General features: G+C 43.1%; 1 protein-coding gene across 1 annotated transcript in view; it reads left to right on the forward strand.

Annotated features, from left to right (window-relative positions):
• il1rapl1a (interleukin 1 receptor accessory protein-like 1a) overlaps positions 1 to 14,236 on the forward strand; it is a 199,399-nt gene that overhangs the window by 73,712 nt on the left and 111,451 nt on the right. The window contains 4 exon segments of the mRNA XM_034213792.1: positions 1,850 to 1,977; positions 1,979 to 2,136; positions 11,672 to 11,858; positions 13,526 to 13,679. Coding sequence (XP_034069683.1) covers positions 1,850 to 1,977; positions 1,979 to 2,136; positions 11,672 to 11,858; positions 13,526 to 13,679 — 627 coding nt within the window.

Raw genomic sequence — 14,236 nt, forward strand, 5'->3', positions numbered from 1 at the left:
TCCTATCTAATGCTTAAATGTTCAAAGTAGATAGACGCACAAAATGGAAGTGAGTGCTTCTGTTTTTTCTCCTGCCAAATTAACTGGAAATGGAGATTTATTTCTTGTTTTTTGGGTTATACTTGAATAATTTAGCCATATAAGTCCATTGCAGAAACAGTTTGTCTACTGTGCTTGTTAATAGTGTTCATCAGTAAGGTGCTTAACAGTTCAAGTTATGTGGAGTGCGTGTGAACACGTGAACGTGCACGTGTGACTGTTGCATCTAAAGGGGCCCTGCTCTCATTATTAGGAATGATAATTAGACAGAGTTTCACACATTACGTCGCACACACACACACACACACACACGCAATTTCACCTCCTCACATTCATATGCAAGCGCACACACATTTGTGGATCAGCCTACTGGTAATTAACAGACATAATTAGGCAGACAACCATTTGTATAGGGAATGCACGCTCATGCAAACACACACAGACACACGCACAGACACACACACACACACACACACACACACACACACACACACACGCACAGACACACACACGCACAGACACACACACACGCACAGACACACATTACTTCTCTGATAATTAAGAGTATTAATTACAAGCATAGCTGTCCCTGTGAGGCTCTGTATCACTCACAGACTGGCACACAGCAGGGTTCTTATTACTTTATCTCAGCACATCATCACTACTTCACTCCCCCTCGTCCCCCTCTCTCTGGTAACACATACACACACATGTACTGCCTAATACACACCTGCTGGAGAAACAAATTGGAGCTAATTAGTTAGAGACTGATAGCTGACCATAGGTTAACCTCCGCCTGAGAATCGAGAGAGATCTGCTGGCTGCAGATAGAACAGGCCAATGCGCCTGGGGGGCCGTGCCACAGTCTTTGATTTTTTTTGTCAAATGTTCTTTCAGCTTCTGTGCCCTCAGTCTATGTTTTTGTTTTCCTTCTCTGCACTTGTTATACTGCAGCAGCTGAAGTATACATTTCACAAATGAGGCGGAGAGATGCAGTTTCTTGCTGTATTGCTTTTATCTGTAAAATGAGCTTTCACCTATGCTTACTAACCTAGATGGACATGTAGGCCAGACTCTCAGTCCAGTCAGGGCGGAGTATCTTTAGTGAGTGGATTACAGATGAGCTACCCTGTTAGCTCAGGACAAAAACCATGAGACGAAGAGCCTGAGGAAAATATCTGTCCGTAAAGCCGTTAGACAAGGAACACACCGCGCTTCTAGAGCTTGGGGCGTATTCCCAGTTAACAAACTCTCCTTTGCACTCTTTGACATTGGAGCTGTGGTGCAGCCTGAGCACTTGGAGGAGCCTGACATCATTTATGGAGATATTTTACAGGTCCTCCCTAGATTCCACTGTGGTTGCAAGTGTGGAAATTGCAGGATTGTGTCTGAGTTGTCTCTGCAAAGGCTTATGTGGCACACATGCCCTAAATGTGTGAGCAGCTGGTAGAGGAATCATTGAGCAGAAAAACTGCAAACCAAAAAAAAACACAAAAGGTGATAACATCTATGGAATTCACACCGTTAAACATGTATAATATAATGATACTGCACTTAGTGTATCATTACTAATACTGTACATCTATTAAAGTGGGATAAGAAGAGGATTATTCGGTGTGTTATATGATCCTCTTCCCACTCATATGTTCTTGTGATGTGGATATACATTATATCTCCATAACAATTTGCTGTAAATACAATATTTATATGCGTTGTAATCACACTGCAATAATGATTTCTTAATTATTATTTGACACCCACCTCAGTAATGTGTTGTTTAATGTATCTCGTTCTCTCTGTTTATCCACAGTGGACGGCTGCACTGATTGGTCGGTGGACTACCTGAAGTACCGGGTGCTGCAGGGGGAGCCGGTGCGGCTGAAGTGCGCTCTCTTCTATGGATACATCCGGGCCAACTACAGCCAGGCGCAGAGTGTGGGGCCTCAGCCTCATGTGGTACCGTAGCTCTGGCCTCGGCCACAGCGACTTCGAGGAGCCCATCTCTTTCGACGGCGTGCGCATGAGCAAGGAGGAGGATGCCATCTGGTTCAGACCTGCAGACCTCCAGGACGTGGGCCTCTACTCCTGCGTGCTACGGTAGGAAGGGGGATGGGGATGGGGATGGGGATGGGGATGGGGATGATGCATTTAAATGTCCTGGGTAACATGTCTGATTTTATTTTGCTGTAGTTTAAAAAAAATGATGTTCTCTCTTGACCACATTCAGCTAACCACTTGGCCTCTTGTATTGCTACTTGCAACGACTTCAAGCTCAACATGCAATACGTACAGACAGAGATTAATTTCAAATAAGTTAGATAGATCTACATTTTGTAAGAAAATTGTTGTATTTAGTTTTCTTGTTGAGATAAGAAGTTGTACATCCTTGTATCAAACTTGAACCTGTAGCCTAGCTTTCTCCTAGAAATTATAAAACCTACTAACTAACCTTTAGTTTAACTGTTTAATCCAAATACAAACTGAAATGTCTAAAGACGTTGTGGGACTTATTGCCGAGTGATGCGCTGTAGCAGTTTATCTCTCCTTTCAATCCTTATGCTAAACTAAGCTATCAGCTCTTACCTTGGACTGTACCTGATCCACCAACCCAGTCTCACGGCATTTTGTGTTATATTAATCTATTGAATCGTGTTCAGCTACACGATTTTCCCCTTTTTTTTCGTGTCACACAGCACGATTTTAAAAGCAATGTATTTCTATTGGTAGTATGTTTCGTGCCTGCAACACGTCTTTTGGTCCAGTCGGGTCTTGGAAGACCGGAAGCTGTGGGCTTCATAAAAACATGTTCTTACTCAATATCAAGCCACGATTATTGTTTTTATTTTAAATTGTATAATGTCGGACTTTTGTTGTCGTCTGTGAGGAAAATAAATGGGGCTCAGAGCCTCAGAATACTGAAATCTGTATATTTTTTTCCTTCTAATTTGTTATTCTTTTCTAAATAACACACTGTTATTTACTCACCAATAACACACAATTATCCTTGTTTTTATTTATTTGTCTTCTAAGACCCAACCGGACCAAAAGACGTGTTGCAGGCACGAAACACACTACCAATAGAAATACATTGCTTTTAAAATCGTTCTGTGTGGCACGGAAAAAAGGAGAACATCGTGTAGCTGAACACGATTCAATAGATTGAATGTCGTGACTATATAATATATATATATATAATTTCCCCTCTGTGGGACTAATAAAGGTATTCTGATTCTGATAACACGAAATGCCGTGAGACTGGGTTGGATCCACAGACACAAGACTACTCCTGGTATTTTTGCCTTACTCTCATTATGAAAGCAACTAAGCATCATCTCACAAAATGTTGAACTATACCATTTAATGAATTAAAATATGTCTGTATTGTCACATATAACCTTATATGTCTGTGTTATTTACAGTACATGATAATCATTATTGAGTGATTACTCTTATTTGTTCCTAAAAAGTATAACTGCTGTATTGACTTAAACAAAATGAAATTGCTTGATGGTGATATGGGTGAATTATTGGCCATGTGGAGTTGCGAGGGCAGATATAGAGACAAAGAGATTATACAAACAAACACCCACACACACACACACACACACACACACACACACACACACACACACACACACACACACACACACACACACACACACACACACACACACACACACACACACTCACTCTAGGAGGTCCATTACAGAGAAACTCTTCTTAATACAAGATGCATAATTATGTGGCAGTAACTTATTAACCTTTGCAGTGGAGAACATCCCTTAATGAACGGCTCATTGCAGCTATTCATTTCAAGAGTTTTTATTAAACCCAGTTAAAGGCCTCTTAAAGAGAGGCTTGCAGGATACATTAAGTGTGACTGGGCGAGTGTGTGTTGTGTGCAATGATACACCAGACTATACAGCAATTCATTACTGCATTCTGCAGGACTAATCTGCCACAAACAGTGTTTTCTCACTATAGATTAATGTTGTCTTTGATTATTGACAATTTCCTCCAACAGCGATTGGTTCGAGAGCATGCTTAAACACTGTTGAGCGCTACACTTGTTAAAAGAGCCTCGGAGAAACAAGTTTAGCTTTAGGGGGATTTCAAACTTCTCAGATACCTTAATCAGAACACTGCCAGAGATTTGCTTCCGAGCTGAAATCAATTGTCTTTTTGTTAGGGAGCAAAGCTTTTGAGTTGCACGTTTTAGCATACATGACCTAAACTCCCTCCCCTGGAACTCCCTGCAGGCAAAGAGAGGAAAGATATGACTTAATCGCTTCTCCAGAGTTCACACAGTACACGCCGTAGACCTTCATCTACCCAAACCTCAGACATCTACATAAGGACTTTTATTATAACCCCCAATCGGAGATACAGTAAATAGTACACTTTGTAAAGGTAGGCTTTATTGCAGGACTTATTGATTTTCTATTCGATTTACCTACAGTAATGTGCACTTAATAAAAGGGCAGCTCTGTTTGTCTAATCCAAAATCCTTAATGAGTTTGGCGGTTGTAAAAATCTCATCAATATTACATGCAATTAAAAGCACATTACATGCGGCTGCTGTCAGTCAGATTGAGCGTGCATATTATGTCTCATATTTCACAAATGTTATTCTGATGTAAATTAGTCCTGAGACCAAACCCCAGTTGATTTAATGGCCTCCGCTTATGTGTGCGTTTTTGATGGTTTTCTCTTAATATATTGTTGCGAAAATTGAAATACGGTATTTTCTGAGTCAATTACATTAAAGAATGACAAAAAACAGTAAGGTATATTCATAATCACATTTAATGCAACACATCTTACCACAAAGACTCACAGTAAAAAAAAAAATACATGGTCTAATAATTTCATCTAGACAGGATCATGTCTAAAACATGCAACTTAACAACTAAATGAGGCACCTCACCCTCTTTTCTTTGACTTTAATTAGAAAACAACTTTCCCTCGTTTACAAAAGTGTTCCATCTTTTTTAAAACATTAGAAATCTATGGTTTTGTCAAAGTATCCGATTTCCTAAAGCAGGGGTCGGAAACCCGCGGCTCTTTAAGCCCTCTACTCTGGCTCCCTTGAGCTTAGACAAAAATAAGAAGGAAATAAAATATTTGTAGGACTATTTAAATGTTGTTGCATGGTTGAAAATGTTTCGTATCTTGTATTTTGAGGTGATACTGTGACACATACAAACATTTAAAAAACGGTTTTAACTAAAATATGCGTCATATCCTGCTGCGGTCCCGCACCAGCACCTTTTCTTGCAGGCGAATAACCTGACCCCTGTCAGGGTTTGAGTTTTGTTGTGTCTCGTTGTGGGGTTATTTTAATAATAATAATAATAATAATAATAGCTTGGATTTATATAGCGCCTCTCAAGGGATCCAAGGTCGCTTTACAAGTAATAGGGCAAAAACAAACATAACAAAACAAAAGTCAGACAGACAAAACAACAGATCGAAAGCCTTGGCAAACAGATGGGACTTGAGGGCCCTTTTGAAGGCGTCGAGTGTGGGGATGTTGCGAATCTCCGCAGGGAGAGCGTTCCAGAAGGTGGGGGCTGCCACACTGAAGGCTCTGTCCCCGAAGGTTCGCAGTTTGGTGCGGGGGGTGGTAAGCAGGCCAGAGTCTGAGGACCGCAGGTTCCGGGGTGGGGCATGTGGGTGAAGGATGTCCGATAGGTACTGGGGGACAAGGGCATGGAGGGACTTGTACCTGTAGGTAAGGAGGAGGACTTTGTAGGATATGCGGGACTTGACCGGCAACCAGTGTAGGTGGATGAGAGTGGGAGTGATGTGCTGCCACGGCTTTGTGTGTGTGAGTACCCTAGCAGCACAGTTTTGGACATACTGGAGCCTGTCCAGGGTTTTGTTGGGAACCCCGAACAGGACACCATTGCAGTAGTCTAAGCGGGTGGTGACAAACGCATGCACTAGGGTTTCAGCAACTGACTCCGAGAGTAACGGTCGGAGTCTGGCAATGTTCCTTAGATGGTAAAAGGCCGATTTGGTCACAGATTTGACGTGGGAATGGAAGGAAAGGGTGGAGTCGAGGATGACACCCAGGTTGCGGGCTTCAGGAGATGGGGAGATGGAGCAGCCGTCGACCTCGAGGACCTTCTGGAGCAGGGCCTATCAGCTTAAGATAGTTGGAAGACATCCATGTTTTGATGTCATGCAGGCAGTTGATGAGAGACTGAGGGGGGAGCTGGGAGGATGGAGTGGTGCTGAGATACAGTTGGGTATCATCAGCGTAGCAGTGGAAATTGAGTCCATGATGTCGGATGATCTGGCCGAGGGGGAGCATGTAAATGGTGAACAGGAGGGGGCCAAGCACAGAGCCCTGGGGTACACCGTGGTGGACTGGGGACGGGGGTGAGTTTGAGCCACTGATGGAGACAAACTGTTTCCTGTTGTGGAGGTAGGATGTCAACCAGGACAGCGCTGTGCCAGTGACACCTAGGAGGTCTGAGAGGCGGGTGAGGAGGATGTTGTGAGAGATGGTGTCAAACGCTGCAGAGAGGTCCAGGAGGATGAGGATGCTGAGGTGGCCAGAGTCAGCAGCAATGAGGAGATCGTTTGGTGATCTTGATGAGGGCGGTCTAAGTGCTGTGTTGCTGTCTGAAGCCGGATTGGAAGGGCTCATAGAGCTCATGGTTGGACATGTACAGATGGAGTTGGCCGGCGACCACTCTTTCCAGAGTTTTGCTGAGGAAGGGAAGGTTGGAGATTGGCCGGTGGTTCTGGAGGTCGTCGGGGTCCAGGCCAGGTTTTTTGAGTATGGGGGGTGACTTTGCTTTTCTGTTCTCCCTATCATGTTTTCCTCCTTGTTTCTTGTCTGGTCCTTCTCCCTGTGTTTTCCTCCCTGTCGTTAGTTTCCCTGGTGTGTCTAATTGTCTGATTGTGTTCACCTGTTGCCCTTGTGTTTCTCCTCCCTGCCCGGCTGTTTCTCGTCTCGTGAATACCCCTCCCTGTATTTAGTCTTGTCTCTTCCTGTGTTCGGTGTCGGTTCATTGTCCTCCCTTCACGTCACGTCTCGTGTTTTTCGCGCCGGTCTTCCTCCATGTTTTTTACGGTCAGTTTTTATGTTATTGTTTTCCTGAGCTACCGTTTGATTCATGCCATGTTTTTGTGATGAGCTTTGCAATAAAGCTCGCTTTTTGTTTTCTAGACCAACTTACCTTTTTTTGTATTCTGCTTTTGGGTCCTACCTTTCCCATACCGTAACAACCCCCGGCTCCATGAGCGAACTATGCATAAATCAAAGAAAAGAAAAGTATCAGAGGAACACAGAGGGTTTAATTCTGCGTGGACAGAGTTATCTGCTTTCACAGCAAACGATGCTGGCTTACCGGTATGTTTGATATGTGGAGAGAAGTTGTCAAAGGTGCTGCAGCCTTTACATATTGGAGGAAAAACACGGAAGAGGAAGACAGCTGACGATCTTCAGTCATAATTCAATCAGTTAACTCTTTTTAGGGTGCAGCTATATGTTTTATTTATTTCAAAGTGGGTCAATTTTAATTATATTCATTTTCTTCAAATGTGCAGAGGACTCCCCAAGTGCTGTGTTGATTTATTTTAAAGTGCCTGTGTATGTTTTTTTATTCTCCTTATAAGAGTTATTTGTTTATTATTAGAGGTAAACAGTTTTCTATAATGTAATAAATGCAAAAAAACTGTAGTTTTTGACTATGATGTAACAATATATACAACTTTATAAGCTATCAAATATGTTTTGCAGCTCCAGACAAAGACAATTGGTGGAAAAGGGGGGAAAATGGCTCTTTTGATCAAAAAGGTTGCAGACCCCTGTCCTAAAGGAACCAATGTTAACTGCTTTGGAAATGTGACTTTATCCGAGGGCTATTTAATGCATTTTGACCTCCATGACTGTTGCTGGTCAGATTTGAAATACTTATGACGTTAGTCAGTATTAGTGAGATGCATGTGTACCAGAAATATAGTGATGCCAATGAGCTACTTAGCAGCAATGATAACCTCATATGCTACAATGATTTTATTGTATCACAATACAATCTGATCTTGATATAAGCACCGTCAAATGAAAGCTGATAGTCAGCACTTTAAAGCCATAGTCATTGTTTCATTTCTAATCCTGTGTGCTGGAGTAGAAAAGCCAACACAACAAAAGATGTGTCTCTGCCTTAATACCTCCCGACTGCACTGCATGTATCGCAGGATATTTTCCAATAGCTCGGGGCGTGTTGTGTACTGTCTATAAATGTAGGTAAATCCCCCTGTGCTAAGTTCGGCCTTTCACTGAAGGCCTCCAGATGTTTTACTCAGACAGAGATATAGAGGCAAATTGGAATGCTTGTCTTTTTTCAATGTTGCGTGAATGTGTGTGTGTGGGTAGTTATCTTCGTCCTTCTCTGTCTGGAAATATAAGTCTAATCGCCAGTTTTCATGTGAAGGTGACTTCATTTACATAGCAATCGCTTCTTGCTGTCTTCTGCGCTCCCTCCCTTTCACCCCTTTGTTCTTTCTCTGCCTCCCATTCCTCCGCATGTCATCTCACATAAGGCCTGTAACATCGATTCAAATCCATCAATCTGTCTCCCTCGTTCTGCCTCTCGCTTAACCACGGTCCCTCTCTGTTTCACCTGACTCATTTTATAATAGTTCTTGTAATGAGTCTGTGTTCTGGAGTAGGTGCAACCACGAGTATTTCCTTCCCGTGATCACATTATCCAACGTGGGGGGGTGGATAATAACGTGTGGGGAATTAGCTAACGTGAGCCGCAGACTAATATCCAAAGCAGATACACTCAAATAGAAAGTGACAGACGTGAAAGACACCACAGGACTGTGCATCGACCCCCGGCTGTCCATCAATCAAGCACCTCCACTGACACCTTCCCACAATGCCACAGGGCGCTGTGAATATTTAACATGTAGGGATGTCTCCTGTTGGATCCCTGGGGACTTTAATGGCTCAGGTGCACAACTATGAGAGGTCATTTCTGATCATCTGCCTGTTATATCAACAAACGGCGGGGGTTTACTTGTACTGTACTTGTGTGAATCTGCCTGCACATGCATGTGTGTGGCCACGTGTGTTAGGGTGTGTGTGTCTGCATGTCAGAATTTGTTCTGTAGACAGATATATTATCTAAGTGTACTCTGTAAGCCTACAGCACCGCATCTTCCCACTCTTTTCCCTCTAGATAGGACGTAGCAAGTCGATAATGTTACATATCAGCACCAAGAGGCCATTTCTCTGTTTCAATATCTTGCATCTTACTTTTGCTTCCTACAGCGTTTTCCAGATGCCCTCTTAGTCATCTCCTATGTTGTTGTAGAAGTACAGTATATTTTCTTTCTCATTCCAAGTAGATATTCTCCCTTTCTCGATTCTCTATCTCTACTTAGTCTGCCATGACGGCACATAGCTACATATGTCTTGAAACCATGTGTGTGTGTGTGTGTGTGTGTGTGTGTGTGTGTGTGTGTGTGTGTGTGTGTGTGTGTGTGTGTGTGTGTGTGTGTGTGTGTGTGTGTGTGTGTGTGTGTGTGTGTGTGTGTGTGTGTGTGTGTGTGTGTGTGTGTGTGTGTGTGTGTGTGTGTGTGTGTGTGTGTGTGTGTGTGTGTGTGTTTTATGGTCCCAGTGGGTCAGAGGTGTTTATACGAGAGAGGTGACTCCCTTATTGCTTCCATAACCTGAGTAGATCATATGAAACCCTGTCATTTACAGTGAATGGGAGTATCTGGCGAGCCATAAATGTAATGTAATTAAATGAAAGCCCGTATGGCTGTACGGCAGTGACTGACCGACCAGATCACAGCCAGGCTGCATGGAGGGAACACAAACCTTATTAAAGGATGTGGACTTGAGTCTGGATTGGGTCTGGGTCTGTCTTATTGGGACCAGGTTGCCTTCTTTAAAGGAAATCCCTGATGTTACAACTATTTTAGATTTCAGTGCAGCAGATCTGGACTGGACTCTGTGGTGCTGTTATCACTATTAGCTGCTTACCACCCGCTCAGCTGTTGGCACGTTGAGAGCCGTATGGAGGCAATCCTTTGGTTTGAAATAAGAAATTGAGAAACATTTGAAATACCAAAAACGTTTAAAAAACTTTATGTAGATGTTAATTATTTGATGAAATAGTTTATTTATATTTATTAAAAAAAAGCCTCTGCAAATCAATTGGGTGGACATGCAAATTTAAATAGGAAATTAAATCACCAAATGACTAAAAATCGAAATAGTTATAAGAAATATCAATTTGTGCAACTCTTTGTAAATGAATGGTTGCCTATCAATTTTTTTAATAACTTTTTGCATATTAAATGACATTTTTAATCTATTTAGCGAGATGTTTCTTATATATTTCATTTTTGGCAGCTTCTGTCCTCCATACCCTGGCCTACTTTCTCCTTTTCTGTTTTTAAAACTCTGATACATGCTTTTATTACCTCCAGACTACACTCCAGCAATAGCATTCTTCATGGTGCATTGTCCAATATTCTTAATAAACTCCCGTACATCCACAACATTGCTCCTCGCCAGCTCATTCACTCCCACTCCTGTGACCACATTACTGTCCTTAAGCACCTCCACTGGCTTCCTGTCCCAAAACTGATTGTATTCAAACTCATTCTCTTTACTCACAAAGCCCTTCGTAACCACACACCTTCTCCACAGCCACACTCATTTCCACAGCCTCCATTTCTCTACACCCGACACTGGATCTGGGCTTTCTTTATCAAAGCCCCTCTTTCTCTGGAACTATTTTCTAAAACGCATACATCACTGCATCAATCATGCTATGTTCAAGAAGTCAGTCAAAACTCACTTTTTAAAAACTGGTTTTAATGTATACCTTTCTGTGCCACACAGTGCTTTTGCTTTATTTTAGCCATCTAGCTTATTCTATTAAACATGTCAAGTAAATTGTTTTTGTGCATCTATAAAAGCGCTCTATGAATAAACATGTGGCCAACCTCGCTAATTCTCTGGTGGCTGAAAGGGAGCAAATCCCTGCAGTAATGATGATTATGATGATAATAACAGTATGGTGAATGAGAGAGGTATCCTTCACCTCTGCCAGTGTGTGTGTGTGTGTGTGTGTGTGTGTGTGTGTGTGTGTGTGTGTGTGTGTGTGTGTGTGTGTGTGTGTGTGTGTGTGTGTGTGTGTGTGTGTGTGTGTGTGTGTGTGTGTGTGTGGCTAGGAGATGAAGGGGGGGGGGGGGATGTGCAGCAGGGACTAAGTCCTTGTGATGACCAAGCAGCTTTCTCCTTCCTTCATGTCGTGAGGCCCTCTCAGCGTTTGTCTCTCCTTTGATTAGCATTCCCAGGCCATGGCTGATTCCCCCCATAAATCCAATAGTGGTCCTGAGTGTGACTCATTGACTCGGTAAAGCTGCTGAACACGTCGTTATTGCTAACCCCACAAACAGAGGGGAGGAGGAGGGAGCCAGAGGAGGAATGGAGAAGGATAAAAATAACTTAAAGGGTATCCGAGGGAGTTAACATCAAATTCCACCCGTGTAAGAGTTGTAGTACTATCAAGGCTCATCTTATTTTCCTTAATGTATCATCAGCAGTATGACATTAAAGAGGTCTTACTAATACTTGTGTTTCTGCCCGCAGGAACGCTACATACTGCATGAAGGTGTCCATGTCTCTGACTGTGGCGGAGAATGACACGAACATGTGCTACAATTCAAACATGAGGCGAAATGAGAAAGCAGAGCTCAGCAAGAGTAAAGACATCCTCTGTCCTGACATAGATGACTATGTTGAAGCTGGAAAAGATCCGGACATCACCTGGTCTAAGGTGGGTGTGATCCTGTCATGATATCATTGTTATGCTTGCCTAATTTACGTTTTTTTTGTGTGTGTCTTAAATACTGTTATTTGTTATATTCTAGGCAATTGAATAAGGAAGGCATGTGTCTTTGTGATTACACAACCAAGAAATCTTCTTAAATGCTTCAGTGGTTTGTTTTCATCTAACGTCTTGGCTGTTTTTGTTTCAAATGCTTGGTTAATAATGTGGTTCCAGATCACTTAGGCAGATTATGTATGGATGCAAATGGTCCAGATGAATTACATAAGAGCGTCATCTGAAGAGAGCAAGGACTCGGCAGAGGGCAGCCACACAGAGATGGCTTTCATAATGAACACCAAACTTATACGAGGAGGGAAATTGTGCGATGACACTCCATGCCCTGCGGAATAAGTGGACGCCCTCCAAATGTTCCCAGTCTGTGATCTTTATTCATCGTGCACCTCCCCTCGTCTCACCTGGGTCCTTGCCTTTCCCAGGTCATGCACGGCCCGCGGACAACAGAGTGCATCCCAGTGCAGGGCTCAGGCCAGACTAATCACAGGCAGATCAGCAGTAGATTAGCTCGCCGGGCTCGACCTCTAGGTTTTTCCAGAATTCAATTACATTCTGGGTAATGACTGGGAGTGTTGGAACCTGGAGTTATTTGGACCACTGCAGAGACACAGTGATTGAATTCGAAGGTTGCCGGGAGCAATGGCAGAATAAAATCCGCAGAGCCATCGCTGTCCCTGCCACAGCATCGACAGGCTGAGCCTCGTGTCATGGAGACGCTTATTGTGCCTGCACACAGACACACACACACACACACACACACACACACACACACACACACACACACACACACACACACACACACACACACACACACACACACACACACACACATATACCATGTATGCATCACTTCAGGGGACATTACATTGACTTACATGCATTTCCTGGAGACTTATCCTAACCTTAACCATAACCAAACCAACACATGCCTAACCCTAAACCTTACCCTAACCCTAATCCTAAACCTAACCAAGTCTTCACCCTAAAATTAATGATTCCCCTCATGGGGACCTCCAATTTGTCCCCATAAGGGAAGCCAGTCCCCACACGTGACTATGTAAACATATTTAGGTCCCCACAAGTATAGTAATGCTAGACCACACACACACACACACACACACACACACACACACACACACACACACACACACATATATTCACGCATGCTCACAGACGCAGCACAAACACACTTATTTTGCCAGCAGAGACTAGTGTAAATAACATTCTCTGTCCTCTGTGGCTATACTGCAGTATTGAATGGAGGATATTTAGTTCAGAGCAATACATCTTGATCAGATAAAAAGGGATAATGGCGAAGCTTTATTACTTTACCGTATAGAGTTTTTATGCAATCCCACTTCATGTACTTTCCTAACGCTCAGTAACGTTAGAAAGCTTCTGTGTTCAGCTCTTGAGGTCTCATGGTGAGTTGTTCTTAAATTACATAATTGGCCATATTATATAATCCCTGACCATATGCACTACACAGTACCTTTCCCTCTGTCTTCTGCAGGTTATTTTGTATTCCACAGTGAGTAATCAATAAGCTCTGGGTAGAAGTTTAAAGTTTGACCTTTCTGTCCTCCTCTAATGAACAGGAGTGCCGTCCCAAGCAGTGGCGTGCCAGTATCATCCAGAAGAGAGACATCCTGTCTATCCAGGACGTAAAGGAAGATGACATTGGGAATTACACCTGTGAAGTCCAGTTTGGTGGCTTCGTGGTCAGAAGGACGACCGAGCTCACAGTCACTGGTAAGTCTCTAGGAGAAGAAAATAACAACAACATAAAGAAAACAAAAAAGGGTGTTTTTGCATCTGTGAAATAACTAGGGGTGTTTATTCTACAAACTCCTGTTAATGCTGGGGGAATCGATAGTGTAGCAGTTCTAACAGTCACTTCAAGAAAAGGAATGGATAGTAACGAGTACACACACACACACACACACACACACACACACACACACACACCATTGAGCACTGCAGCGAAGTCCTGCTGCTGTGTTAATTGCTGGGGGATGTTGAATGCTGGGGTCTGGCCACTATGCCTTCTTCTAACTCAGCACTTTCCAGTCAACCAAGCAGCGTTGAAATATTTAAGGCTAAACCCCTTCACACGAGAGCTAAAGAGCCAGGACCAAGGTCAGGAGATGTACAACTCTGCTCTCTGTGGCTATCCACCTCTATCCCTCTCTCTCTCTCTCTCTCGTTCTCTCTCTCTCTCTCAACAAATGAATGCATTCATTCGTTCTCTCCCAGCTTGAATGTACTGCGGGGGGGGAGACGTGGGGATAGGGTGCTCGGAGCACTGC

The sequence above is a fragment of the Gymnodraco acuticeps genome, unplaced genomic scaffold, assembly GCF_902827175.1.
Source record: "Gymnodraco acuticeps unplaced genomic scaffold, fGymAcu1.1, whole genome shotgun sequence".
Classification (NCBI taxonomy): domain Eukaryota; kingdom Metazoa; phylum Chordata; class Actinopteri; order Perciformes; family Bathydraconidae; genus Gymnodraco; species Gymnodraco acuticeps.